Below are 25,995 nucleotides of genomic sequence, written 5' to 3' on the forward strand. Positions count from 1 at the left end.
AAATATGCTCTCAATGCAAATCTTTAAAAATGCAGTATAAACACTGACAACTGGAATCACTGGCCTGCGAGTGCTTCAACTGAAGAACAGCCTTAACCAAAGACATCATGGACTTTGAAGAAACACGAACTCAGGACGAAAGGGAGAAGTGAGCAAAGAAGGTATGTTTGGCAAATCCTCACTGTGATCAACTCCCACCTGGAAACCTATGGTCCCACTGTGGAAGGATGTGCAGATCCAGAATTGGCCTCCACAGTCACTTATGGACACACTGTTAAGAACACATTCATGGAAGACAATCTTACTCAGCTATGAGTGATTGCCGAAGAAGGAGAAGGAGAAGAGGAAGAGGAAGAGGAAGAGGAAGAGGAAGAGGAAGAGGAAGAGGAAGAGGAAGAAGAAGAAGAAGAAGAAGAAGAAGAAGAAGAAGTAGTAGTACAGTGGTACCTCGGGTTACATACGCTTCAGGTTACAGACTCCACTAACCCAAAAATAGTACCTTGGGTTAAGAACTTTGCTTCAGGAAGAGGCCCCATTAGCGGGAGGCCCCATTAGCTAAAGTGGTGCTTCAGGTTACGAACAGTTTCAGGTTAAGAATGGACCTCCGGAACGAATTAAGTACGTAACCAGAGGTACCACTGTAATATGTTTTAGACTGAGAATGACTGGTACTCCATCGAGTTCTATACTGTGCTACACAAACATGGGACCAAGAGCAAACCAGAGAAATTGTCATGGGCACACACCACAAACTATTCTATTTGCTGCAACTAAATGCTTCTTTCAGGTCAAATTTTAACAAGGAGCTTTGGGGAACCAGCGGTCTCCAAGGCACATTTGCATGTGCACTTGTGGATGCCACACTGATAACTCTTGAACTACCACTTCTCCCAAAATTCTCAAGAGTCGTAAGCATCTTAAATAATACAGGCTTTGTACTTGCTTTTCCAAGGAACAACTCAAGCATCTCTGTTGCTTTTAACACACTCACTGTTTCTAGTTCCCTAAACAAGAACTGACGGCCTCGACAGCACAATGGACAACCACAATGACTAAAGCCAGGATATCACTAGAATCACACTGTCACATAGAAAAGAAATGCAGCTCTAGATTGCAGGAATGAACCAAGTAGTTAAAAAGTAAATGAAATATTTGCAACTATGGATTTAATATTGGGGGGAAAATAACTTTATTCCTGGGATGGATAATCCCCTTAAGAGTTAGCTCTTCTTGAAGTCCAGTAACCGAAGCGCAAACAATATCCTGGAACTTTAACTTTGGCTTTCCCCCTCCTTTGTGATATCGTATCTGTCCAAGCGTAAGCACCTGATGGTGTGTTGAGTCTTTAATGAGCATCACCCCTCGCTTAAGAAAAGCCTTCCAGACTTCAGAATGAAACGCTGCAAAAATATGGAGGTTAGGAATCTTCATTTATGAGCAGAGGTTCAACTTCCAAGGCCACCAAGCTGGGTCTTCTCTCCTTCCGCTTGCGATACAAAATAAACTGTGCAGTTATCTGGGTGTTAAAGTCAGGGAAATTATTAGTCACTTGAGACAGAAAGACAATTTATACAGCGATCGCTTTCGAGTTGTGAGCAACAAAAGTGAATGTTTAAATTAAGCAGCCAGAAGGACATTAGAAGCACCCTGAAAGGCCCATCAAGTCTAACATTCTGCTCCCACAGTAGACAATCAGATGAAGAGTGGAAACCCACAAGCAAGACATGAGCGCAGAAGAACTCTCCTGCTTATAAACCCCAGCAATCAACTGGTATTCGGAGGCAAACTGCCCCCGTTACTGGACAAAATATGGCCATGAGAATTGTAGCCACCAATATCCTTAATTTCCATGAATTTGACTAACCCCCCTTTAAAGTCATCCTACTAACAGATGACCACAATTGGATATCATCCATCGTTAAGATTCAATTCAGACTTCACACAGGACACACAACAGAATAATCTGCGCAGATATTTGTGGCCAGGGAATTGTGTGCCATTTTGCTCATGGAGAACTTTGTGGCTAGTGATTTTCAAGTCCTTTTAAGTTCAGTGCCATAAAACAACGTTAGAAAATGGGCAAGAAATACACCGCCATGGTCAGAGGCAGATTTTTGAGAGAGAAATCCTCCCAGTGTTATGTTTCCAGCTAAAGCCAAATAGACCCAGACATGGTTTTCACCGTTGGGGGAATAAAATGTTTTTTGTTCAAACTATGGCTAGAAGCCATACATTCCAGAAGGCTGCCAATAGGCAAAAAGACCACAGCAGCAGGCAACACCGTTTTTGTACTACAGTGGGAATTATGGACTACTTCAAGCCTGTTAACTAGGATTCGTTTCAATTAAAGTACGAATTAAAAGAGAGGGGCCTATGTGACCTCAGTTCTTGTGCATTGTCACGATTTGTCTTGGTTCTCCCGGTGCTGTGCATATTCACAGAACAATGCACTAAGTGTATCACAGGGCACATGCAGCTTTTTCTACACCAATACTAAGTGGCTTCCACCCCCTTTGGCACTTCTATTATTCTCCTGACAGGGCACACTTAAACACAATATTGGCTGATCTGCCATAGCCATGTTATCAAGTCTGCTTTAACTTATCAAAAATGAAAACCTAGCCTCCCAACCACCTTTGGTTAATTAACCTTTTGGTAATTATGCTAGCAGTTTATTGTTATCTAGTGGATAGGAGAAGGGACGCGGGTGGTGCTGTGGTCTAAACCACAGAGCCTAGGGCTTGCTGATCGGAAGGTTGGAGGTTTGAATCCCCGCAACGGGGTGAGCTCCCGTTGCTCAGTCCCTGCTCCTGCCAACCTAGCAGTTCAAAAGCACGTCAAAGTGCAAGTAGATAAATAGGTACTGCTCCAGCGGAAAGGTAAACGGCATTTCCGTGCGCTGCTCTAGTTTCGCCAGAAGCGGCTTAGTCATGCTGGCCACATGACCCAGAAAAACTGTCTGCAGACAAACGTCGGCTCCCTCGGCCAGTAAAGCAAGATGAGCGCCGCAACCCCAGAGTCGTTCATGACTGGACTTAACTGTCAGGGGTCCTTTACCTTTTACCTTTAGTGGATAGGAGATGGCTTTAATGCAACATTTAAAGCTCAAGGTGCAGCTCACTCAGGTTAAGTGAAACCCGTTGCATTAAAGTCAATATAACCCACTGAAGTGGAGTAATGTCACTGAACTGTGTTATGGAGTGGATTGTTAGACATACGTATTATTACCCTAGCAAACGAATAAAGTGGGGTGGAATAAAATGTTCTTTTTCTGGGTTTAAAGACTTGACAGTCCAGCCTGGCGCTTTAATCTGAACAAGTATTCTGATAGATAATGCCAGCTGTTTAAAAAATGTGCTTCTTTAACAACATTAAGGCTTATCTGAAACAATTCCTTTCTATATTAGAGTGGGCATGAAGCACATATATGAAATGTGAAGCCAACCACATTTCTACAATTTGGTGAAAAGATTCCTCCCCCCTCCTCTCATTCTGGAGCATTTTGTGTCATTTAGCAGATGGCTTTACAGACTAACCATAAGCTTTTATCTGGGACAGAGTGCAATTTGCCAAACCAAAACCAGAAACAAACAGCACAGGCAAAGCCAATAAGGTGCAGCATTTATTTAATGAACGCTTCCTGATGCAAATTATGCTAGAGACCCGTGATTTAAGGTTGTCATCAATTACTTATTAATCAACTTGTAACCACAAAACCTTATGGTAAGTGTGCTACATGCTATATAAAATTGTATGTATTTTACAGCCCAATCCTATGGAATGGGACTTGGTGTGTATACAGGGTAGCAGACGTAGGGCTCAATCATATGCATGTTTACTCAGAACTAAATTTCAACTGTGTTCAGTAGAGCTTATCTCCCAGGGAAGTGTGTACATAAGATTGCAGACTTAAACATTCTTCTTCCTTCTGACAGTTTTTCAAAGCCACACTTTCAAGTATAATCATACAGTATATGGACAGATGGATGTGATATACCTATTTGAATCCCATATAACAACAAATATAGGCTGAACGCATTCAAAGATGTGTTCTCAACTGAGCAAACTGAACAAATGTGCGTGCTATAACAGCTAAATAAATAAAAATATTAAAAAATTGTCCAGTAGCACCTTAGAGACCATCTAAGTTTGTTCTGGGTATAAGCTTTTGTGTGCATGCACACTTCTTCAGATACACGGAAGCTTATACCCAGAACAAACTTAGATGGTCTCCAAGGTGCTACTGGACAATTTTTAAATTCTTTTTATTTATTTCGACTGCATCAGACCAACACAGCTACCTACCTGAAGCTAAACTTAGTAAACTTGTGCCAACTGGGCAAAGATTTGATGACAGGGTAGCCTACTGAATACTGTTTCCTTACTACAGCCCTGAAGGCCTTTTCACCTAAAAGCTGTTACTTCATCATATGCCTGCAAAATGCTATTTACCAGGAGGCTGCAGTGATATTAGTAATTTTCATCTGAAAAGGATACAAAAATATCTAAAAACAAAACCCCAAAGCTCCCAATAAGCCAGGGGAGATGATGCCAGAAATAAAGATTTACGAGATCCTGTGTCGTAGGCATCTTTAAGACAATGCTTAGACCATAGGTACAGTTTCCCATCATGGCTAAAGCAAAAAGCAGGTAAGAGGTGCCTTCTGTGGATCTTCTTTGGAACTAAAAAATAAATGTAAAAGCAGTGTTATAGCAAAAGTACACATACTTTTTTCTTTTTCTTTTTCTTTACATGCATGACCAGAAATAAATTAGGAATCCTGTGATAACTATCTTGGCCTCCACATGTCTTTCTCATTGGCAACCTTTTAAGAGAAAGAAAGAAAGGAACACAGGAACAACTTTCTACTATTGGTTCATCTAGCTCAATACTGTCTATAGTGACTGGGATCAGCTCTCCGGGATTCCACAAAGGGATTCCCCCCCAGCCCTACCAGGAGATGTCAGGAATTGAATCTAGGACCTTGGCATGCAAAACAGGCTTTACACTACTAAATACTTTCCCAAATTTACAGGCCACTATAGATACAGCGGGTGGCGCTGTGGGCTAAACCGCAGAGCCTAGGACTTGCTGATCAGAAGGTCGGCAGTTTGAATCCCCGCGACAGGGTGAGCTCCCATTGCTCGGTCCCTGCTCCTGCCAACCTAGCAGTTTGAAAGCACGTCAAAGTGCAAGTAGACAAATGGGTACCACTCTGGCAGGAAGGTAAATGGCATTTCCGTGTGCTGCTCTGGTTTCACCAGAAGCGGCTTAGTCATGCTGGCCACATGACCCAGAAGCTGTACGCTGGCTCCCTCGGCCAATAAAGCGAGATGAGCGCCGCAACTCCAGAGTCGGTCACGACTGGACCTAATGGTCAGGGGTCCCTTTACAGACACAGCATCATAAACCTAATAGGCAACCTATTAAACCTTTGTCACCTTTAGTGGAATTATAGGAATTTATTCAAATTAGCCTCAAATGCTGAACGATCCAGTGCTCCCAATCTCTGCAGCTGACCCCAACTTGATCAATAAATGTTGCATGTGGCGTGCACTGTCTTTAGAAATAAGTAATAAAATACTTACATTTTTATACAGCTGGGGAATTCTAGATCCCAAATAAAAGAGACACGATATGTAGCCACACACAAATCCTGACATCTCAATCATGCCATGAGACTTCTGAAGATAACAAAACACACACACACACACAGAGAGAAATAATAATTTCGAGATTGACAGAAGTTTAAACACAAAAGGCAGCATTGCCTCCTAACCTATGCACAGCAGTCAATGCAATTAATTAAGAAATCATTTAAATAAATGGGAAAAAGTGGTATTAAACTGAGTCTGCTAGTTAGCATTGGGGTTTTAAGTACTTGGAAATTCTATACCACACTACTATCGGTATCAAGAACAGCACAAGCAAAGTAATAAAATAGAAACATTAAAAAGTTGTACCTCACTTGTTCCTGAAAGAGTATTCTGGACTTGGTTCCGCAGCAGTAACGGACCAGGTAAAATCAAACCGAGTAGGATGCACATCAAGACCCAGATGACACAACAGTTTTTCAAGTTTATGCCACCTTGAAAAGCAAATGAAAATCAGGGCCAACTAAGTACTTCATTATTGCTTTTAAAGAAATCTAACATTTGTTTGTGATATACAGAGACATAATATGTGATACCAATAGTTTCAGGCCAGCATCTGAACTGGTGGCAATAGTGTGGTTTTTTAAAAAACCAAACAAAAAAGCCCCCTCTTCCTTTCAAATGCCAGCCCCTCCCTCAAAACTGCCTTCCAAGCTTGGGGCCCTCTGGAGTGGATCCCATAAAGCACAAAGGCTTGTCTACGAAAAGCAGCTGAGCGTTATTAGCAAATTATACAAGGAACTTGTTCTGCTGCACAGGAATGTCTAAGGGTAACTCTATCATGCTAAAAGTAGTAAACCATGGAACACAGATGAATGCAGGACAGTGCAATCCTATGCCAGTCTGCTCTGAAGTTAGCCTTACTGAGTTCAATGGTATTTTACTCAGTGGGGGGGGGGGTTAGGATTGTAGCCTAAACCTGGGCATATTTTCTGGATTGATTTAGCAACCTCTTTACTATCCAATCATTATCCAGGATATCTATTTAAAATAAATGAGTCCCAAGCAGTGTTAGAAACTGACATATGAAAGCTAAATGGCACCTTAAACGTAGGTTATGGGAGCGACAACAGAATGTCCAGACAGACTTTTTTATAACAAGACTACAAAGCTGAAAATGAATGAACTGCAGCTAAAATATTATGTTCATTTTTCACATGGTTTAGTCCTCATCTGAAGACTGCAAAAAATAAAGCCGTGCTTCCCCTGCCTGCCCCTCTAATATTCTTAAGAAGATCTCTTCTCCAGTCTTCTCCAGAGAGTGGCTGGAAGTGGGGAGGCAGAAAAACGTTCCCCTTTCCTTCCACTGTGCAGTTTTAATCTGAAATCTTAGGCGCAGGACTGCACCCAGAGCTCAGAAACTGCTAATGAAATTCCCTGTCACAAAATGCTCCTAGAACAATGGGAGTTTTGAACGCTGGTCCCAAGTTCTTCCCTTGTTTAGTGCCAGGAGGAGAATGTGTGTGACTATCATAATTCAGGAATGCAACTTTTTCTAGAAGTAATTGCATCCTAACTGCAAAAACATTTAGTGTTTAAGGCATCTCGAGTCTAAGCCATCTAGTGCAAACACGCTATTTAAAAACACACCCAGGGTTTAAGCAGTTTCTAAGTGTTAAGAATTTGTTTTTAAAAGCAGCAGCAAATTACATCCAGCTGCAGTCTCCAATAACAGACTCACATTTTGTCGCCTTCTGATTTTTTAGCTTATAATAGGCAAACTGGGATATCATAATAATGTCCATGTTAACGTAAAAGATGGCAGTGATTATCTGAAAAAGATGAAAAGAACGGTGCATACTTTAGTGCAAAACATCCAAAGTAGGCAAAATAGCATCTTTACTTATATCCCATTTTTATCTTTTATGCAAATCAAGGTAACAGGCAATAAAAAAGAATTCCAAACTTCTGTTGTTTGTGGTCCTTTCCCACCTCTTTGAGGGAAAAAATTAAGGCCAAAGGAAGGCTATGAAATGTGGGGCAAGGATTGACTATGTCACTATGTCCACATTGCTCCTTTCCTTCTGCGTATTCAGAAATCTATGGCAGACTGGGTGCCAACTTCCCAGCCTGTTGCAGCCAACCAGCCCCACTACACCATGTGGCCCAATCTCTTAACAGAGAGAGTGTGAGGTGAAGGGAGAGCAAAAAAGCTGAAGAGCGGAGGTGAGAAAAATGGCAGGAAGCGAGTAACAAGGATAGGAGGCCAGGAGGTTGGAGAGTACTCTGTGGGTTGTAGAGAGAAAGGGAGGGTTGCTACAGAGATGAACTTCAAAGAGATCTGTGTGAGAGAAGTGAGACAAAGACAGAGATAAGAATATAGAGGAGGCCTGCTGAACCAGGCCAAAGGCCCAGCAAACCCAGCATTTTGTTCTCTCATTGGCAACCGGATGGGAGTGAAGAGAGAAATAGAAGAGGGTACACAATGAGGCGTAAAGAGAAGAGGAAGGAAAGGTTAACAAAGGGGTTCAGATATATCTGTGGTGGTGCAGGGAGGGAGGGAAGAGAACGCGTGCTATGGAGTACAAAGAGAGGGAGCATTAATAGAGCACTGGCTTAAAAGAAACACTGAGTGGAAAAAATTTTTGGGGGGGTCTTTTTCATGGTTAATGACTCCTGTTGAGTTGGTAAAATTAAAAAAAAACAGGCAAAATTGGCCTCAGGTCTCTACTAAGCCAGATACAGTCATACCTCAGGTTGAATGTGGTTCAGTTTGAGCGCTTTCGGGTTGCGCTCTGTGGCAACCCGGAAGTAATGGATCATGTTACTTCCAGGTTTCGTCGCTCACGCATGCGCAGACGCTCAAAATGACGTCACACGCACGTGGGGAAGCAGCAAAACATGACCAGTGCACGCGCAGATGCGCAGTTGCGTCTTACGTTCCCTTTAGGATGTGAACGGGGCTCCGGAATGGATCCCGTTCGCATCCTGTGGTACCACTGTATTTAAAACTTGGACTACTTACCTGTATTGGAAGTTGATTTGTCAAGTAGCACCCAATAAAACTGGTGAGGTCTCCAGCAATCCAGCATAGCAGAAAGCCCAATGAAAGTGCTTGATCCACTTTTCCATTCCGATAGGCAACATACAGTTGACTGGGGGAGAAAAAAAATAATCCAAAGGATGCGCTGCATTTTACACAAATAAAATCTAAAAATAAGTGCAAAGTGCAGAAGATGTGAAGTGGGCAGCCCCCAAGGAAGCTCACACCAAACATGTTCAAAACAGTTATAAGTGTTGATCATATTATGTTCTAATACTGCTCTGATTATTTCTGTGCTGCTAATCATTACGAGTTCACTAGCTCAAGAAGTGTGGGGTTGGGAATTTTAATTAATAAATAATACATAAAATGAATAGCACAGTAATAGTTCTTACACTTTGCTAATCAGCCCTAATGAAAAATACACAAACGTATCATACATACTAACAGCACAGAAATAAAGACAAGAAGGAGCTATGAGCAACAGCTTTTATAATGCTTCAGTTGTCATGCTCAGTAATCCTGAAAAAGTGCACATTCACACTTAAAAATGGCTAGGGTCACACAAAGCTTTCATAACAGACTTGAGAGCTTTATTCAAGCCTTTGAATTGTTAAACTGTTCATGGAGCTCATTACCAAAAGTGACCCATAAAAAAAAATCCCATTCTACAAAAAGTGACATTTTTAATGACGACGCCCCTTTTGAGTAAAACCCAAGGGGCTCAAAGGCTTTGCAACACAGGTTTTATTCAGCACAAATTTCCAGACAGTTGGTTCAATAAGTTACAGGCTTCCCCAAGATAACAGACTTCAAAATGAATCCCACTTAACTTCAGCCATTTCCTCCCTGCTGGGAGAATTCCATGCTCTGTTCCTGCTATTGCCAACCTACATACTTGAAATGAATGCACAGAGACTAACCAGCAATTGAAAGAGAAGCAATAAGTGGTACAATGGGGGCAATCCAGGAAAAGAATCAATGGGAATTTTGCCATTGGTCTCAAATGGGATATGGATTGCTTTGAACAATTTCAATGCTCTGTAGGTTAGAGAGAACATTGGCAGAAAGCAGAAGGAAGAATAGGGGAGCTGCGGTGCTAAATATCTACTCAGAAGTAAGCTCCAGTGATATCAATGGGCAAAACACATTCTTCTTCCCCTCTCTTTCTTGGTATGTGATAATGGCTGTATCCATTTTCACTTGCTGAGCAAAGTGTTTTACAAACCTCCCATTTTCCCTCCCAATAAACCTGTGGCGATGGTCTCTGGTATTCCTGTTGTACAAGTGAGGAATTGAGAGAGCGAATACATCACTGAATGAAATCTTTTTTGAACCTAGCCTTCCAAACCCAAGACTCTCTGCTTTATGCCCAAACTCCCATCGGTCCTGGCCAGCGTGGCGACTGTTCAGGGAGGACAGGAGTTGCAGTCCAAAACACCTGGTGGGCATTTCCTACCCTGGGTTACATCATGATACCAGGGGAAAAGTTGGTTGCTCTTTTCTAAGACAAGACAGTAGGTGACTTAAAGCTCTTCTGTGACCCCTTCAGGTTCAACCAGCTAGATTGTTATACTTTGTTACTGCAAGTGATGTATGTACTGGGAAAACAAACTGCAGCACAACATTGTATTTAAGTTCCTGCCTGGAACCACAGGTGATGCGGAATTGCATACAGGTGCAGGCTGGTGGAGAGGGGGAAGCAGCACATCTTCCTCTGCACTCAGTGGTTGCCAGAGAGGATGAAAGTTACACTCCAACAGCATCTTGAGCGCACCTGGTTCCGGGATACTATGTTACACACTCCTAGATCTACTCTTTACCACCACCACATGTGGGTCAGTCTTCTTGCTGTCGGGGTGGGGGAAGCAACACAGGTGTGGCAGCTTGTCCTTTGAACCAAACAACAGAATGGACAGAATGCTGCCCCGGCCCAGTATACCTGAAGGAGCGTCTCCACCCCCCTCGTCCAGCCCGGACACTGAGGTCCAGCTCTGAGGGCCTTCTGGCAAGTTCCCTCACTGTGAGAAGTGAGATTACAGGGAACCAGGCAGAGGGCCTTCTCGCTAGTGGCACCCGCCCTGTGAAACACCCTCCCATCAGATGCCAAGGAAATAAACAACTATCTGACTTTTGGAAGACATCTGAAGGCAGCCGTGTTTAGGGAAGTTTTTAATGTTTTATCGTATTATTATTATTATTATTATTATTATTATTATTATTATTCTGTTGGGGTCCACCCATAGTGGCTGGGGAAACCCAGCCAGATGGGCGGGGTATAAAAAACAAATTATTATTACTAATTATTATTTTTTAATAATAATAATAACAACAACAATAATAATGTACTCTGCCCTCTCCATTTAAGTGTGTGAAATGCACATGTTTTAATGATGCAGAGATCAAAGGAGAAGGGGGTGACGTGTTCTTATTTGCTCCAAATAGCAAAGATTAGCGTAAGTCACCACAACAGTAGAGTGCAGCAAGCTAATTTGTCAACCATCAAATATTGCTTTAAACAGGAGAAACATGCTGCTCTGGCATATCCTATTTATTCGATGCAGATAGGGACAGAAATGCATCAAAGAATGAACCTAAAAAAAAAGAGAGAGAGGCAGCTTCTGAGAAGAGCTTCAGGCAAGATTACTCATGTATGAATCTGAGAAGTACTTAAAGATTTTAAACTCACGGTAGTGCAGCAAACAGAAAGCAGACAATGGAGATCAGGCCTATGACAACACTCCAATACTCCCACGCATTCCCGACACACTCTTCCAGGAGATGCCAAATCCAGGGTGTTCCATTTAGACACAATCTCCTATCCGCGACTGGGGAGATATTAAAAGCATGTGGAGGCTGCTGAAGAGCCATCTATTCAAGTTGAGGGATATTATTTCAGAAGTTGGCTCAGTTCTGAACCCCATGCAAATCCATTTACCAGTTCTGAATATTCTCTCTTCCCCTTCAAAGCTCCCACATCCAGATGGATGATTGGGTACAACAATTTGTTTCCAACCTCACAGGAGGGCCTGCCAAATTCAAAGAAAATAAAATACATCCAGCATTCATACATCAATTTAAAAGACAAATCCAGCTAATTATTCTATTTGGACACATATGAAAGGCAAACTCCAAAGCAAGAAAGAAAATTTAAAATATAGATGTTAACCCACTCAGCATTTGAGTATTCTTATGCCAGTTGAAATGGGCCACTTTTCTATACCGGATCTCAGGGCGCAGTTTCTTAAGTGTCATTACCTTTCTATCATAAGACAGTCGGAGAACTGTAAAAACAGTAATATAGTTGTACCTGCTAAAGTGTCCACTACAGCAAAATTGTAATTTAACATTTCTGCACCTTTGAAAGCATGATACATTCATATACGGGATGTATTACTATAAATAAACAAACAACTGCATTAGAGTAACAGAAGGAAAAACAAGTGTTGAACTGTTTATAATGGTTTTCCTTAATATAATTTGCTACATTGCATATTGCGTAAATTCCATTTTATGTCATTATTTAACACTAATGACATGGGGGTGCGGTGGGAGAAGCTTCATATTTGCCTGGGTGCAGCAGTTTACTGATTGTATTTTTCATTTCCTTCCTTGCCCCCAAGACTTTTCATAAGCTAATAACAGAGGGATCAATCCATCTGGAAATTCTCCAGTACAAGCCCTGTTGAAGTAAACAGCAGCTACAATACTCTTGCATGGCTCATAGTCCAGTTGACTTGCCACTGTTACCCTAGTTTTAAACGTTAAATTGGGAGGCAATATTTGATGCAGTCAATATGACTTGGATGGGGTTTGTAAACTTGTTTTGGAATGTTTCAGTTTCTTCTCATTTACAGCCTTCTTGTATATGTCTTCATGCTGTCTAAATAACGCTTTGATTAATTGTTTTTATTATTAAAACAATTAATCCTAAAGCAAAGAAGAAGAAAAAAGAAAAGAAAAACGGTAGAACATTTGTGATGTGAATATGTACTACAGAACAAAAGAAATTAAAACTAAGCACCATATTCTTATATTGTTTGTTAAGTAATACGGAATAACTGGCAGTCACTGATCCCATGCTTGCAACTACAGATATGGATACATATCCCTTATCTGTGACCCAACCTTTTGCCAGACTAACTGTTAAGTACTGTATAGACTGGTTCAAGGGCTTTAACGAGTAAAATTTATAGAGTTATCTGCATCCTATGTGACTAATTTGTACTGCAAATTAAAGCTAGGATTTTCATCTAAATCTCCAGAGTTCAAGAATTTATTTAATAAAATATGAAGGTGCTTTGGAAGGTAACAGCAGTATGCCATGTTGCTGGTACCCTCTAAAATTCACGAAATACTATGGAGGAAAAATATTATTACAAAACTTTGAATACATTTGAGTCTTGTCTCTTAAGTGTAATAATTAGCACATATAGAACCATATGAAGGGGTGGGAAAACAAAGGGGGGCTGCTGGTACAAGTTTGATTTGCAGCACAGTGTGTTTAGCAGACGAGAAGGATATAGCATGGGACTGTATCATTCTCTTGAGATTTTTCAGCGTTAGCTAAGAATTACACACACCAAGAGGCTAATCTCCATTCCATGTCCTCCATGGGTTGATTGCGAAATCTTGTGCAACAAACCCCCTTTCCCCATAAACCAGACTTTTTGCAATATGGAAAGTGATTGGGGGGGGGGGGAATGTACTGGAAACTGTGGGACAATGCTTGCTTTGACACAAAGTCATCTGCAAACAAATCATATGGCATATGGAAAAACTGGAACTTAGAACTCGTTACCGAGCTGCTACAAATTACCCATTTGATCTACCCTGATCTACCCAAGGTGCCACAACCCTACTTTTAAATCTAAAGGTACATAAAGTATCATCCCATTTTATGTAAACAAAGATAGTTACATATTTCCTTTCTACTTGACTTTATTACCTTCGTTCCTTTGAAAGTTTCCCCTCTGCCACACATTAAAGGCATTGGCAACAACCTATTAAGGAAGAAAAAAAAGCGCCACCAGACTGTATTATTTCCCTGGCTCTTTTCAAATTTGAAATGGAGACAAAGAAAAATCAAACTGTAAAAAAAATCCAAGATAACAACCATAAAACTAAAAGACTAATACAGTGGGAAAAAAATCAATGCAATGCATTATTAAAGCAGAACTCACTTCATTACCTCGGGGCTTGCATGTCCCTGGGAGGCCTCTGTGGTAGCTCTAACAACACAACGTGGTACATGTTGGAGTATCAAACTAGCAGTTAATATTGTTGGGAATTAGCATCATGTGACCTGGAAGTGGGGGGGGGGGAGAGTACATTCTGGTTTAGTCAGGTGAATACCTTGATTATGGTACTACTCAGTACTTACTGAAAGGATAGCTAAATATCTACAGTCATCTTGGGTAACTTGCTTTTCATGTTTAACCTGACACATCAGGACGTTAACCAGCACCAGTTATTATAGGAAGCAAGCAGTTCAAAAGGAATTATACAGGTAAGCTGACAATCCTCTGGAGGCTGAAGGTCTGGCCTTTGGCCCCTTGCTGCACAACATCTCCTCTGGTGCATGTTATTCTGTTGTCTTTTGCTAGTTAACATTTATGCAACACCAGCCATTGTCAAGCAGTATGCTTAGTATCAGCTAAAAGATTTCATAGAAAACCTGTCAGCTGGTCAAGACACTTAGATGCTTTTTGCCAAATCCTGCACTTCACCTACATAGGGTCAGCTTCAAGGGCTTATCAAGCAGGCTCGAAATTCAAGACTTCTTGCTTTAGCTTCAATGCTGTATCACTTTACCTGGCAGGAAACCACATTTAACAGAAAGGTGCTTCTGAACAAGCTTAGGATTCTGCTGTTAAGAACAATATGCAGCTACACCAAAAACAGGCCAGAACTACCAAAATGCAAGGGGAGATAAGCAATAGAGAGGCTCACTTCTGGTAAAAGGGAGCATTCCTGCAGTGACATGGGTGGTAAGTAAACACATAGATAGCTCTTAAAACTTTGGTGACACTGTGTGATCAGGATCATCCCACCACTTTTAAACTACTGTATTATTATTTTTTTTACTGTGAATATAGTCCCCACCCCGCACCTGAAATAGAACATTGGCAACAGGATTGTTGCTATTATTCTTATTCTTATTATTATTATTATTTACTTATCAAAAGATGCTGGAAAGGGTACATCCAGTTTAAGGGAGGGATGAGTGTATAGACTGGCATTTAGATGTCAATGGTGTTGTGCGGATGCTGCAATAAATAAATAAGAATGTATGAGTGTACCTATCCCACAATAAACACAAGGCACCCAGAGGTGCTGGGATTAAGAAATTCTTGCTGGGTTTACATTTTTCACCTATTCACTGGCCTACCAGAAAAGAAGTTAACGTCAACCTTTTTGGATGAACAGTGAATTGATTTTTTTGGGGGGGGGATGCGCCTGCTTTCCCTTCTCCAAAGCTCCACACATTCATTTGATCTTCTGAACGAGCACCCAGGAGGTCAGAAACAGGGGCAGCAGGTGTGAAGTCAACCCTCCCTTCTCCAAATATCCCACACGCACACCCCGGTAGGGCTGCGTGTGAACAGGAAGAGGGGTGGCTCTTTACCTTTCGATCTGATCCCAGGAAGATGCTAAACCCTCAACCCCAGCTGATTTGCGGGCGTTCACACGTTACATTCCACGAGGGCGCAGCCTGTGCGGAGACAAGATGTTAGAAACAAAACATTTGTAAATCAGTCAATCAATCAATCAATCAATCAATCAATCCAGGCCGATGGAAGTTTCTGACAGTTTGCTCTAGACGCAACGGAGATCTCACCACAATGCCGTTTATTTTACACCCAGGAAGAGAACCGGGCTCCAGCTTTTGTGGAGAAAAATATATTTTTAAAACTCCATTAAAGATGAAGCCCCTACCCCAGCCCATCCCCCAGTATAGGAGAGGCACCCACCCCCGCGAGCCGAGAGAGAGAGAGAAAGAGAGCGCCGGTCCCGGGAAAGGCTTCGTTGCAGCGGCCGAATCCGTTGCCGTTGAGCCGGGCTGAGACCGAGCGCGGCGAGGAGGGCCGGCAGCCCAGGCAGGCCTCTTCCTTCCTCTCCCTGCTGTCCAAGCCCGGAGCTGCGGGAGAGAAGGCGGAGATGGCGCCGGCTGGCCGGCTGGCCTGCAGCTCCCTCTGCTGACAGTTGGCCGCCTTCCCTGAGGGAAACCTCCGAGCAGGAGGACGAGAGGAAAGGCCGCGGGGGCTCCGAGGGAGGAGGCGGCCTAGGGCCCTGCTCGGGTCGGTCGTCGTGAGGGGCTTCCTTTGGAGTCCACAGGATTGCAAAGAACGGCTGTTGTTGTTGTTGATGATGATGATGATAATAATAACTTTATTATTATTCTAAATTATTATTATGAATTATGAATTATATTATTATTGTTGTTGTTGTTGTTGTTGTTGTTGTTTTGTTTATTATTATTATTATTATTATTATTATTTCTCAGGAAAAATCTGAGGTGTGGAAATCTGGATTCTTCCAGCAACCTTGTACGGTTGCTTCAATTCGCACCTGGACCCATTAGGATTTCTATTATGGTTCCACAATAGAAAATGCTTTCTGGTTCCACAACTGGTGTTAGCCGCCCTGAGCCCGGCTCTGGCCAGGGAGGGCGGGGTATAAATACAATTTATTATTATTATTATTAATGGAGCATGCTTTCTTTTCACCACCACCACCACACACACACACACACCCCGGCGCCTGCCAAAATTTCCCTCCCCTGTGCAATCACAAAAAATGGAAAGAGTTCATCTAATTTTGCACCATCTGGTCACACTTGGAGGGCGCAATTGTTTTGAATGTGGGTTACACTATAATACCGGCCTGAGCGTGCTAGCCTACAAGCAGGGATCGCCTCCACAAAGTCATCTCCCCTGGGTAGAGGGAAGTTACACAAGGCTAGGAAATGAAGTAAGGCTAGTGGTTCTCCCTTTACCACCTAAATCATCTTTAAGGGACCCCCCCCCCATATTTTACATATTTACCGTAGCTGTTTTGTACCTCTTCTACGTTGATCCTAATATATTTCGAATGCAATGTTTCAACACACGCAGTTGTATTTGTGATCCATGTTTCCCACTAGGCACTCATAGAAAAGAAATCAAACAAGCATCTGCCAGCACAAAATTGGCATTGGATGCCAGATTACTCTTACTGCAGAACGTGATACAGGAGTCCCGTGTTTTCAATAGTAAATGTAAGTAAGATTAGGTGGGGAAATCTACAAAAACTTTCCATCCACGTTCATTGCAGGTATCCTGATTTCATTCCTGTTTATTTAGAACTGCATGTCTGCAAATTCAGTCTGACTTACTTCACTCGGACTTACCCTGTGTTTAGGACTGAAACCTTATAGATCTTGAGTTGTTGCTTACTTTCCTGCTGCTTATTTCACCAGCTATATAGCTGCACTGAAAAGAAGATTGCCTTGTAGCCCTGCAAACTTATATCTGAAAAGTTGATCTGAAAAAGCCACTTGGCAGGTTTAGCCATAAAGCCACATATCACTTACCGGCTAGCTTGAGAAAAGGATACTTTCTGTGGATTGGCCTCAGAGGAGTTCTCCTAACTATTTTTGATGGCACTAGTTCTAGTAGTAATCTCAGTGAGTGAGGAAACCAATGTTCTCTGAGGTTAGCAAAGGCTTTTCTGTTTCACCATGCATTGAGTTTTATAGTTCCTCAAACACTTTATAACAGTCTGTATCACAATCCAAAATATTCATTAGCATCTTCTTTTAAGAATGGCTTTGATTGAACATCCAGTTGTCTATACATCTGCAAGCATTGCACATCTTTTAAAATTAACATCAGCATGTTAAATACATGTGCAAAGCTGCCTTCAGTTCTTATTAAAGAAATTCAATGCAACAGTAGTACTATATATTAGTTATTATGAATGAAGCAAGGCACCATCTAATAAATAGCTTTGCACTTACATACTACTGCCCTCTGCTGGATATCTGTTTGGTCAGTACAGTACTGTATACTGTACTTAGTAGCCTTGATGCCGTCAGTGTGATGAATAACATCATGTGATAAATTACATTTACCATACACCACTAATTGCCGCACCTGCAGTTTTCTCACTAAGCTGTCTTCACTATGAGTTATTATAAAAGCTAGAGCAATGTTGGAGTAGCTACAAATTTTTATTGTTAAAAAGCTGCTGTGCCGTAACAGCGACAAGTTTAAGATGCAATGGCTCCAGAATAGCCTTGTCAAAACTAAAAGACCCTCATGAAGAAGGGGATGCATGCAATAAGTACATACCCATATCCTGCAGTTCCAAGAGTCGCAATTTGGACCTTGCTTAATCTTGCACCTCTTACTAAAAACTTCTACCACTATCCCAAATCTGAAATGATGCCCAATTTTAAACTTTAAAATGTTGAAAGTTGTGAACGACTGACAGCAGATAGAGAATTTTGCCATTTTGATCTACTGTTGACAATTGTTTCATTGAAGCATGTGGAATTGTACTCTGTAATAGGTTGCTGGTTCAGATAGACCTGGTTTGCTAAAGCTTTTATACAGCACAGTCAGAAATAAATCCCACTGAGTTCAATTACGGTATACTAATCCCCAGGTAAGTGTATAGACTTAACTAGCTGAGCAAGATGACACTGTCTCCTTAGTTCAATCAGAATGCTCAATGTCTGTTTCCCCAAAGCCTGGTTTCTGAAACCACGTATCACAGTATATGATCTGATGTGAGTCACCCTACAAGTACTATAGCATTCATGGCTGAACGGAGCTGTGATTGTGGGTAGCGGGCATGCCTGTTTGGGAATGGTAAATGCACTGAAAGAATGTATTAAATGGTTTGCTAGGTGGGTGGATTTTCTGAAGAGTATGTTTCTGAATCAGGTCCTTAACCAGCTGCAAAGTTTCAGAAGACATTACTGAGAAGAAGCTTTCATGAACAGAAACTTACTTCGTGGGCCACTTAATTTTCAGTTTCTAAAACCAGTGAGCTGGCCACAGTTGTATTACGAGTAAGAATCACATGGGGACTATATAACATGGATTGGGGGAAGGTGGTGACTGCCCCTAAATGGTATCTTGCAGCACAAGTGTATGTATGCCTCCTGAGAAGTAAGTTACATTGAATTTGGTGGCACTTAAGTGCAAGTAGATAAATAGGTACCGCTCAGGCAGGAAGGTAAACGGCGTTTCCGTGCGCTGCTCTGGTTCGCCAGAAGCGGCTTAGTCATGCTGGCCACATGACCCGGAAGCTGTGCGCCAGCTCCCTCGGCCAGTAAAGCGAGATGAGTGCTGCAGCCCCAGAGTCGTCCGTGACTGGACCTAACGGTCAGGGGTCCCTTTACCTTTACCCTTAGGTAAGTGGGTGCAGGATTACAGCTTTAGGGGGGCATAGTTAGTCTAGACATGAGGAGGCAGCTCCCCTGGGCAAGAGGTATGGAAGGGAGAGAGGAGATCAGGAATACTGAGGTGGTGAGGTAGTTACCCCACACTGCCTGTTGTTGTTAGCTTAAAGCAGCAATCTCTGAATCCCCTTATACCATTGGTTACTTCCACATTATGTCACAGCAAGTCCAGAAATCATGAATGTGCTGTATGAAAAAACTGCGAAAAAAACAACCCTGTTTTATAGAGAGAGGAGAATTACAAGAACTCTGTTGTCTGTCCTATTCTGTTAGAATGCAAAACACAACTGAAAATGGAATAGCTCACTAGCAACCACTGTAAGGCAATGGATACTAAGCTCACCTCTGAAAACTGCTTGGCAATTTAACACTCCAGCCTGAAATCCATTGTGTGGAAGGACATTCTATCAAAACCAATAACATTATTTCTACTTACTACATCAATATAATCCTCAACTTTGCCTTCCTACCTACTATGGAGCTCTAGCAGTGGTTAAATACTGAACCACCTCAGTCTCTAGAAGAAGCAGTCAAACATTTGAGATCCAAAGTATAAAGGAAAATGCAAAGTGTCTACTGGAATAATTTATTCATCTCTCTCCAATTGTTGGGGTGCTTCTGTCCTATGAACAAACAGATGGCTTTTATCTATGTATCCAGCCAAACTCTTTTACTAATGCTAAGTCCCCTCATAAATAAAAATAAATTAGCATTTATTGAGATTTTATTAGGATGCTACAAGTTAAGAATCCTTTTGTAACATCTTTGAACACATTTGGAATCAGGAGTTGCTATTGCTCCCAGTAAACCCAAAGTAAAAAGTTGCTTAAATTATCTTCCTTACTGCAGTAGTTCCCACAGTTTGTTTAGGGGATCCACCCATACAATTTTGCTTCTCTTCTCTCTCCCCCCCCCCATGTTTAATAAGAGAAGGGTTGTCTGATCTAAAGATAAGAGGTATAAGAGGAGAGAGCAGGGGTCCTAGCATTGCCCATCACTAATGATCACCTGGACAGCAGACTGAGCAAGCCTGCCTTTACACCATACATTTAAAGCACACACACCGAAGAATATTGGGAACTGTACAGTACTTTGTTAAGGGCGCTGGGAATTGTAGCACTGGTGGGAGTAAACTACAGTTCCCATGATTCTGTGATGAGTCAGAACAGAAGCTGACTACCAGGCAGACACAGTTGATCAAATTCAAATATGGTAGCACGATAGTTAAACAAGGCACTTCACATAGTGTCCATGATACTAAGGAATTCTGTAAGCTTATGGTCTGAAAGATTAGCATGGCATTTTTGAAATGAATTATCAAAAGCTTGGGGGACGTGTTTTGTTCTGGTTTAATTACTGCCCAGTCAATTGCCTACTGTTGTCTTTGGCAGTGAAGCAGATTTGCTTGGCACTGTTAAATTTCCTGATTACTTGTTCAAACCTCATCTGTGTTGTCTGGAAAGCACATGCCCTACTACTTGCTACTCGCATAGTTACTCAAGGAGCTAGAGTTGTGAATGAAATAGGCTTTCTCATAAGTGAAAATCATTGGGGTCTTTTTCCCCATTCATTCACTGGAAATCTGGATACTAACACATTTTTTAAAGTACATGAGCAGTGAGTCAGTGCCGCTACTGGAAATGGCTTCCAGTTTTCTTGAGCATCTGCAGTTGGTAAATCTATAGAGTAAATGGATATAGTAAATGGATTTTAAACTGAAGGGAAGGGATGGGGAAAGGAAAGGGAATCAGAAAAGGCCCTTAATTGTTAGTGGGCATGGAGAGGAGGCACAGTCAATGGCGTCACGAGGCAGATGGAAAACATGAGCAGTCCTCCAAACAACATCTGCACGATGGACCCAAAGCCATCCTTAAGGACCTGACCCAGGTCCAGAAGTGAGCTCAACAAAGCTATTCAAAAATAGAGACCAATCTAGGTTCTTACCGTGGTGCTGTGGGTTAAACCACTGAGCCTAGGACTTGCCGATCAGAAGGTTGGAGGTTCGAATCCCCGCGACAGAGTGAGCTCCCGTTGCTCGGTCCCTGCTCCTGCCAACCTAGCAGTTCAAAAGCACGTCAAAGTGCAAATAGATAAATAGGTACCACTCTGGTGGGAAGGTAAACGGCGTTTCCGTGCGCTGCTCTGGTTCACTAGAAGCAGCTTAGTCATGCTGGTCACATGACCCGGAAGCTGTACGCCGGCTCCCTCGGCCAGTAAAGCGAGATGAGCACCGCAACCCCAGAGTCTGTCACGACTGGACCTAATGGTCAGGGGTCCCTTTACCCTTTACCTATTAGACCCAGACTGCCTTTAATTATAATGAGTTTTTAGGGGAACTGCATAGAAGCTGACATGGAATGGGTGCAGAGTAATGTGGAATGACAGCTCCAAATTCAGCATATTCAGAAACTCATCAACTGGCCAAGGTTCATCCTGAACTCCATCTAAACCAGTGTTCTACACGGCAGCTATTTTCATTCATTCTATTTGAATGAAGTCATGTTATTTTTTGTAATGTGAGTTACGTTTAATAAATATGAAAAGTGGGATACAACATTACGTATTTATGGAGATGATTTGGTTCACCTGCAATGCAATAGCAAAATGAATAATACATAATTCTGAAATTATGAGCTTCTTGCAACTTTGATGTATTTTTTAAACAGACAAAATGTGAATACTGCTGCAATTCTGTGTATGCTGATAGCTAAACTGATAGTTCCCCCAAGCCTGTTGTTCAAGCCCTGTTTTTCATATTATAGTTACCATCATCTCAGCTATTCTGTAGTTCTGTTTTCTTTATTAGTGTGGGCCCTAAGTAGTTGTGTCAAAATCTAAACCTTATAGGTGTCTTCTCCAGGGTATCAGTGGTCAACTGTTGTAGTACAGCAGGCAGAAGTTACTGCTCTGGTCTGTTGGGTAAGCAAGGCTAAGGGCCAAACTCCCAGCATCTACAGCAAACTTGGTCAATTCTTGCTCCCAACTGTGGGGTGGCGGTATTCCATATCACTAATCCCCTCTGTGCCTGAAGCTGGTTTTGAGACCTGTGCATGTACTGTCCCAGGTAGTCCACCAAGACAAGTCTAACTTCAGACCATGAAGCTCCTAATTCAAACCCCGGTAGTCAGTGGCAGTCTGCTTCCACCCAAACAGAGCACTTTATGCATGACACCAGGGTAGGCAATGGAAGGTCTAGGTCTTGAACCAACATATTCAACCAATAAAGTTTTCTCTTCTTAACATTAGGGCACGGCTTTCTCTTGTATTATAAAAAAAAAAGATTCTCAAAGTCCTTCTATTTTTAATTAAGGCTATTTTTTAATGCACCGTAATTCTTTTCTTATCAAGTGACTCTAAGAAGGACACTGCCAAATCAAACCAACAGTCCATTTCATCCAATACTCTTTCCTACAGATGCTAACCAGATGTCACCAAGAAGCCCACAAGCAGAGCTTGGAAGGCAACAATATAAGGACCGGGGGGAAGAAAAGGTATTTGTGGCTACTGGTTGACCTGGATTTTGGAACATCATTCCAGTGGTGGAGCTTCATGCTCTGGCACCTGGGGGCGGAGAGCAGGCAGGGGCGGGTGCACGTCCTGGGGGCATGGCGGGTTGGGGGTCAGCCGCAATGGCACTCAACCGGGAATGCGCTGCTGGGGCGGTGTGCTCCCCCCGCACTCCTCTTCCTCCACCAGTGCATCATTCCTGTGATGTAGCGAACTAATCGTATCCATATTTGCCAGGGGAAGCCCTGAACACAATGAGAGGGTGATTACGTGTCCTATAGTGACTTCTAGTGCACTGCACCATGTTTTTGATCTACAATAAAGGTTTGTGATGAGTTTGCACATTTCAAAAGTAAGATTAAACTTGGCTAGAGTACCATTTATCTTTTAAAGTGTTAATCTGATTTATCTCCATTTTGCGATCTCTCTCCCTAATGTACTTGACAGCAAAATTCAATCGTTTTTACTACTGAGCTGGGCTGAAAGGCCAGTGCTCAATTTTCTGCTTCTCAATTTTTATGCAATGTGTATGCTTGGGCACTTGATAAATTCAAACCTTGGGGACAGCGCTACCAAGTTATATTGTGAACGCAAAGGACTATGTGTTGACTTATATAATAGAGATTATTGGTTTAAATTTTTTAACCTTATGAGAGAAAAAATTGATCCTCCACAATATATTGTAGAAGTTTAGTGAGACTTTTTTCTGTTCAAGTGCTTACTAGAAGTTGTGTATCATTTTAAAATAATGGTCTCTTTCTTGGGAGATAATATTGAACTAACTTGGGTTTTTTTATTGAATAGCAGAGTAATGAGACACAGGATAAAGATAGCATGGGAGGACTGTAATAACCAGTATGGCCAGGATCCAGAGATCTTCTGCCATTTCCAGTAGCCAGTCATTTGCTGCTTGTTCCACTGCCTCACTGTAATTTTAAGTAAAAGCTCAGTGTTTCCCCACCTTACTACCTGATCATGTGATTAAGATACTTGTAAAATATTATCGTATTTGATTAATTTTGATAGGGACTGGAGAGCTGGAACTTTGTGAATGCAACCTAGATTTCTGATCAGCATACAGTGGTACCTCAGGTTAAGTATTTAATTCGTTCCGGAGGTCTGTTCTTAACCTGAAGCACCACTTTAGCTAATGGGGCCTCCTGCTGCTGTCTCGCTGCCGGAGCCCGATTTCTGTTCTTATCCTGAAGCAAAGTTCTTAACTTGAAGCACTATTTCTGGGTTAGCGGAGTGTGTAACCTGAAGCGTATGTAACCTGAAGCGTATGTAACCTAAGGTACCACTGTATCTAAAATGTCTCAGTTAACAACATCAAAAATCAGCAAGTGGTGGCAATTCATGATCTATGGTGTGTTTCAGTGTACTAAAACAGTAAGCCTTGAGTAAGGTGTTCTCATGCTAAACTGGTTTTCCAGTGGTCAGAGTACAGGGAGAACTGGAGTGAGGAAAGGTGTAAAAACTCCATAAAAGGCCTCTCAGTTAAGTCACAATGCTGTTAGCTAAACATTTGGTGAATCATAAATCATAGGTATCATAGTTCATAGCCTTGTGACCTGACTCTGATTTTTGCAGTGGCAGCAACATAAAGAAACCTTGACATTCCTACTGCCTAAAACAATGATTACAACTAAAATGTGTTTTTATGGACTTTTAATCCTCCCATGATATTTAATGCACATTTTCTCCATATTTGAACTATTTCATTATTAGAAATTACAGATATTCTTGAATTTAGGAGGCTTGCAAAAATCATTGCATCCTTAACACTATTATTTTTGTTGTTGGTCCTACATTGTTACATGGGGGTTCTTCTAAGGCAAATTTCAACAGTCAATCTGAAAAGGTCCAGCACTGAAAAAATAAATCAAAATTAAATTCTGAAGTAGTATCAAATCCTTAATTTTATAAATCAGCTCTGTTATTACAAGTGGATCATGACAATTCCTCTGACTTCTGATTCCCACGTGGTGGGCCAAGATCTTTATATACAAGATGACAGACAGATGAAGAAAAGTATTGTTTGCCCTTGTTTCAATCCCATATCCCCTTTTTCGTAATAATATGTAAGAAGCTGCCACATATCAGATTTATGGCTCAGTCTATTTGCTCATCTAGCCCAGTGTTGTCTAACAGGCAAATGTTTTCTAGAATCTTTCCCATAACTTTTAATGCCTGGGACCTCTTGCATGCAGAATCGGTGTTCTATGCTGAGCCTCTCTCCCAAATAGTTTGGAGACCTTTTTTTGGCATTCAAAGTGCAGTATCTGAATAAGAAATAATCAGTCATACAGCAGAAGTACCTTCCTCTTAAAGTTGAATTAAACTGTACTGCTTACCTTAGTCATACTTGGGACGTATTTGTTCAAGGCAGGTGGTCTTCAGTGCAACTCCTGAAGCTTTTAAAATATATTAAGAAAAGTATGCAACATTTTGCCAGCTGAACTGGTCAGGTACTCCAGTAGTGGAGTATGCATCTCGAATGGCACGTCCAACCATGCCTCATACTTCGGTGAGTTCAAAGCATCACCTAGGAGCTCAGCAGCTCAGTAATGCTCTTCAATTAGCACAGAGTGCTCCAGAGTTCATCAAGTATGCAACTCAATTAGCAAAGCTCCCTGGATTGGTAACAATAGTGACATGAAATGCAGTTCTCCAGGCCAATAAAATATGCAGCTCAATTAGCAATCCATGCAGGTTGAAAATTAAAATATGTAACTTGATCTTCCAACTAGAAGATGGATGACTAGTTAAATTTTCAGCCTATCCATTAACAACAGTTGCCGTGTTTGTATGATGGGGATGAGAAATACCAACCGTGATACTTGCTCAGTTTTACCATTCCTTTGCTGATCTGTGCACCCCTGGCTTACTGAGAATTGATCTACACTTTGCATGGAATCAGGTGGTAGAATTCTGGATAGTACCACTTCAAATTGCAGGTGGGGAATTATATTTTAAAATTATAGTTTTGAATTGTGCTTTTCTGTTTTACTTATGGTTATTGTACATAGGTGTGTTACAGTCCATTTCGAACCTCTTTGTGCAAAGGCAGCGGCTAACATAATCAACCAATATATACCTTTAAAAAAATGTTTTCCCACGGAAGAAATTGTTAACATGTCAGAGATTATTCGTGTTAATTTACTATGAGCAGGGAACATAGGAAGCTGCCTTATACGGAGTCAGACCATTGGTCTATTTAGCTCACTGTTGATTGGCAGTAGCTCTCCAGAGTTTCAGACAGAAGCTTTTCTCAGTCCTACTTGTAAATGTCAGGGTTTGAACCTGGGACCTTCTGCATGGAAAAGAGACGTTCTACCATAGGCATGCACAACACATTTCATTAGGGTGTGCATCCAGGGGATTTTTATTTTTTATT

The 25,995-nt window shown here is 41.7% G+C and overlaps 2 protein-coding genes across 25 annotated transcripts in view; one reads left to right on the plus strand and one right to left on the minus strand.

The window, feature by feature from the left end:
• Positions 1-1,165: 1,165 nt before the first annotated feature.
• On the minus strand, positions 1,166-15,578 carry LOC310762434 (lysosomal amino acid transporter 1 homolog). 12 transcript variants are annotated; one of them, XM_083613562.1, is made up of 11 exons: positions 15,267-15,578; positions 13,830-13,943; positions 13,587-13,641; positions 11,949-12,034; positions 11,328-11,466; positions 8,621-8,750; positions 7,337-7,427; positions 5,965-6,089; positions 5,590-5,685; positions 4,498-4,683; positions 1,166-1,516 (listed from the first exon to the last, which is right to left on the minus strand). In XM_083613562.1, exons 4-11 carry the CDS (start codon positions 12,013-12,015, stop codon positions 1,418-1,420), a joined length of 933 nt encoding a protein of 310 aa, XP_083469688.1. In that variant the 5' UTR covers positions 12,016-12,034; positions 13,587-13,641; positions 13,830-13,943; positions 15,267-15,578; the 3' UTR covers positions 1,166-1,417. The 12 variants fall into 12 exon arrangements, 11 of the variants coding, with proteins under 11 accessions (XP_083469688.1, XP_083469692.1, XP_083469685.1 ...); XM_083613566.1 differs by having other exon boundaries at positions 11,328-11,667; positions 15,267-15,577; XM_083613559.1 differs by having other exon boundaries at positions 13,822-13,943; positions 15,267-15,353.
• VEPH1 (ventricular zone expressed PH domain containing 1) overlaps positions 14,372-25,995 on the plus strand; it is a 154,004-nt gene continuing 142,380 nt past the window's right edge. For 10 of the 13 annotated variants that reach the window (XR_014547960.1, XM_083613207.1, XM_083613208.1 and 7 more), the window contains exon 1: positions 15,269-15,388. The gene's annotated coding sequence lies outside the window, so the exon portion shown is untranslated. Of the gene's footprint in view, positions 14,629-15,265; positions 15,389-22,505; positions 22,583-25,995 lie in introns of those variants that run through there. The other 3 variants (XM_083613211.1, XM_083613212.1, XM_083613214.1) reach the window with 2 other exon arrangements.

This window comes from Podarcis filfolensis (genome assembly GCF_964270895.1).
Source record: "Podarcis filfolensis genome assembly, chromosome: 5".
Taxonomy (NCBI): domain Eukaryota; kingdom Metazoa; phylum Chordata; class Lepidosauria; order Squamata; family Lacertidae; genus Podarcis; species Podarcis filfolensis.

Excerpts from the sequence above, each read along its gene's own strand:
- LOC310762434 (XM_083613562.1), bottom strand. The coding sequence starts at position 12,015 with ATGTATCATGCTTTCAAAGGTGCAGAAATGTTAAATTACAATTTTGCT. Across the intron at positions 7,428-8,620 it reads CAAATCAACTTCCAATACAG|ATAATCACTGCCATCTTTTA; the intron begins GTAAGTAGTCCA and ends CATCTTTTTCAG. Across the intron at positions 1,517-4,497 it reads TTTTGTTTTTAGATATTTTT|ATAACTGCACAGTTTATTTT; the intron begins GTATCCTTTTCA and ends TTTAACACCCAG.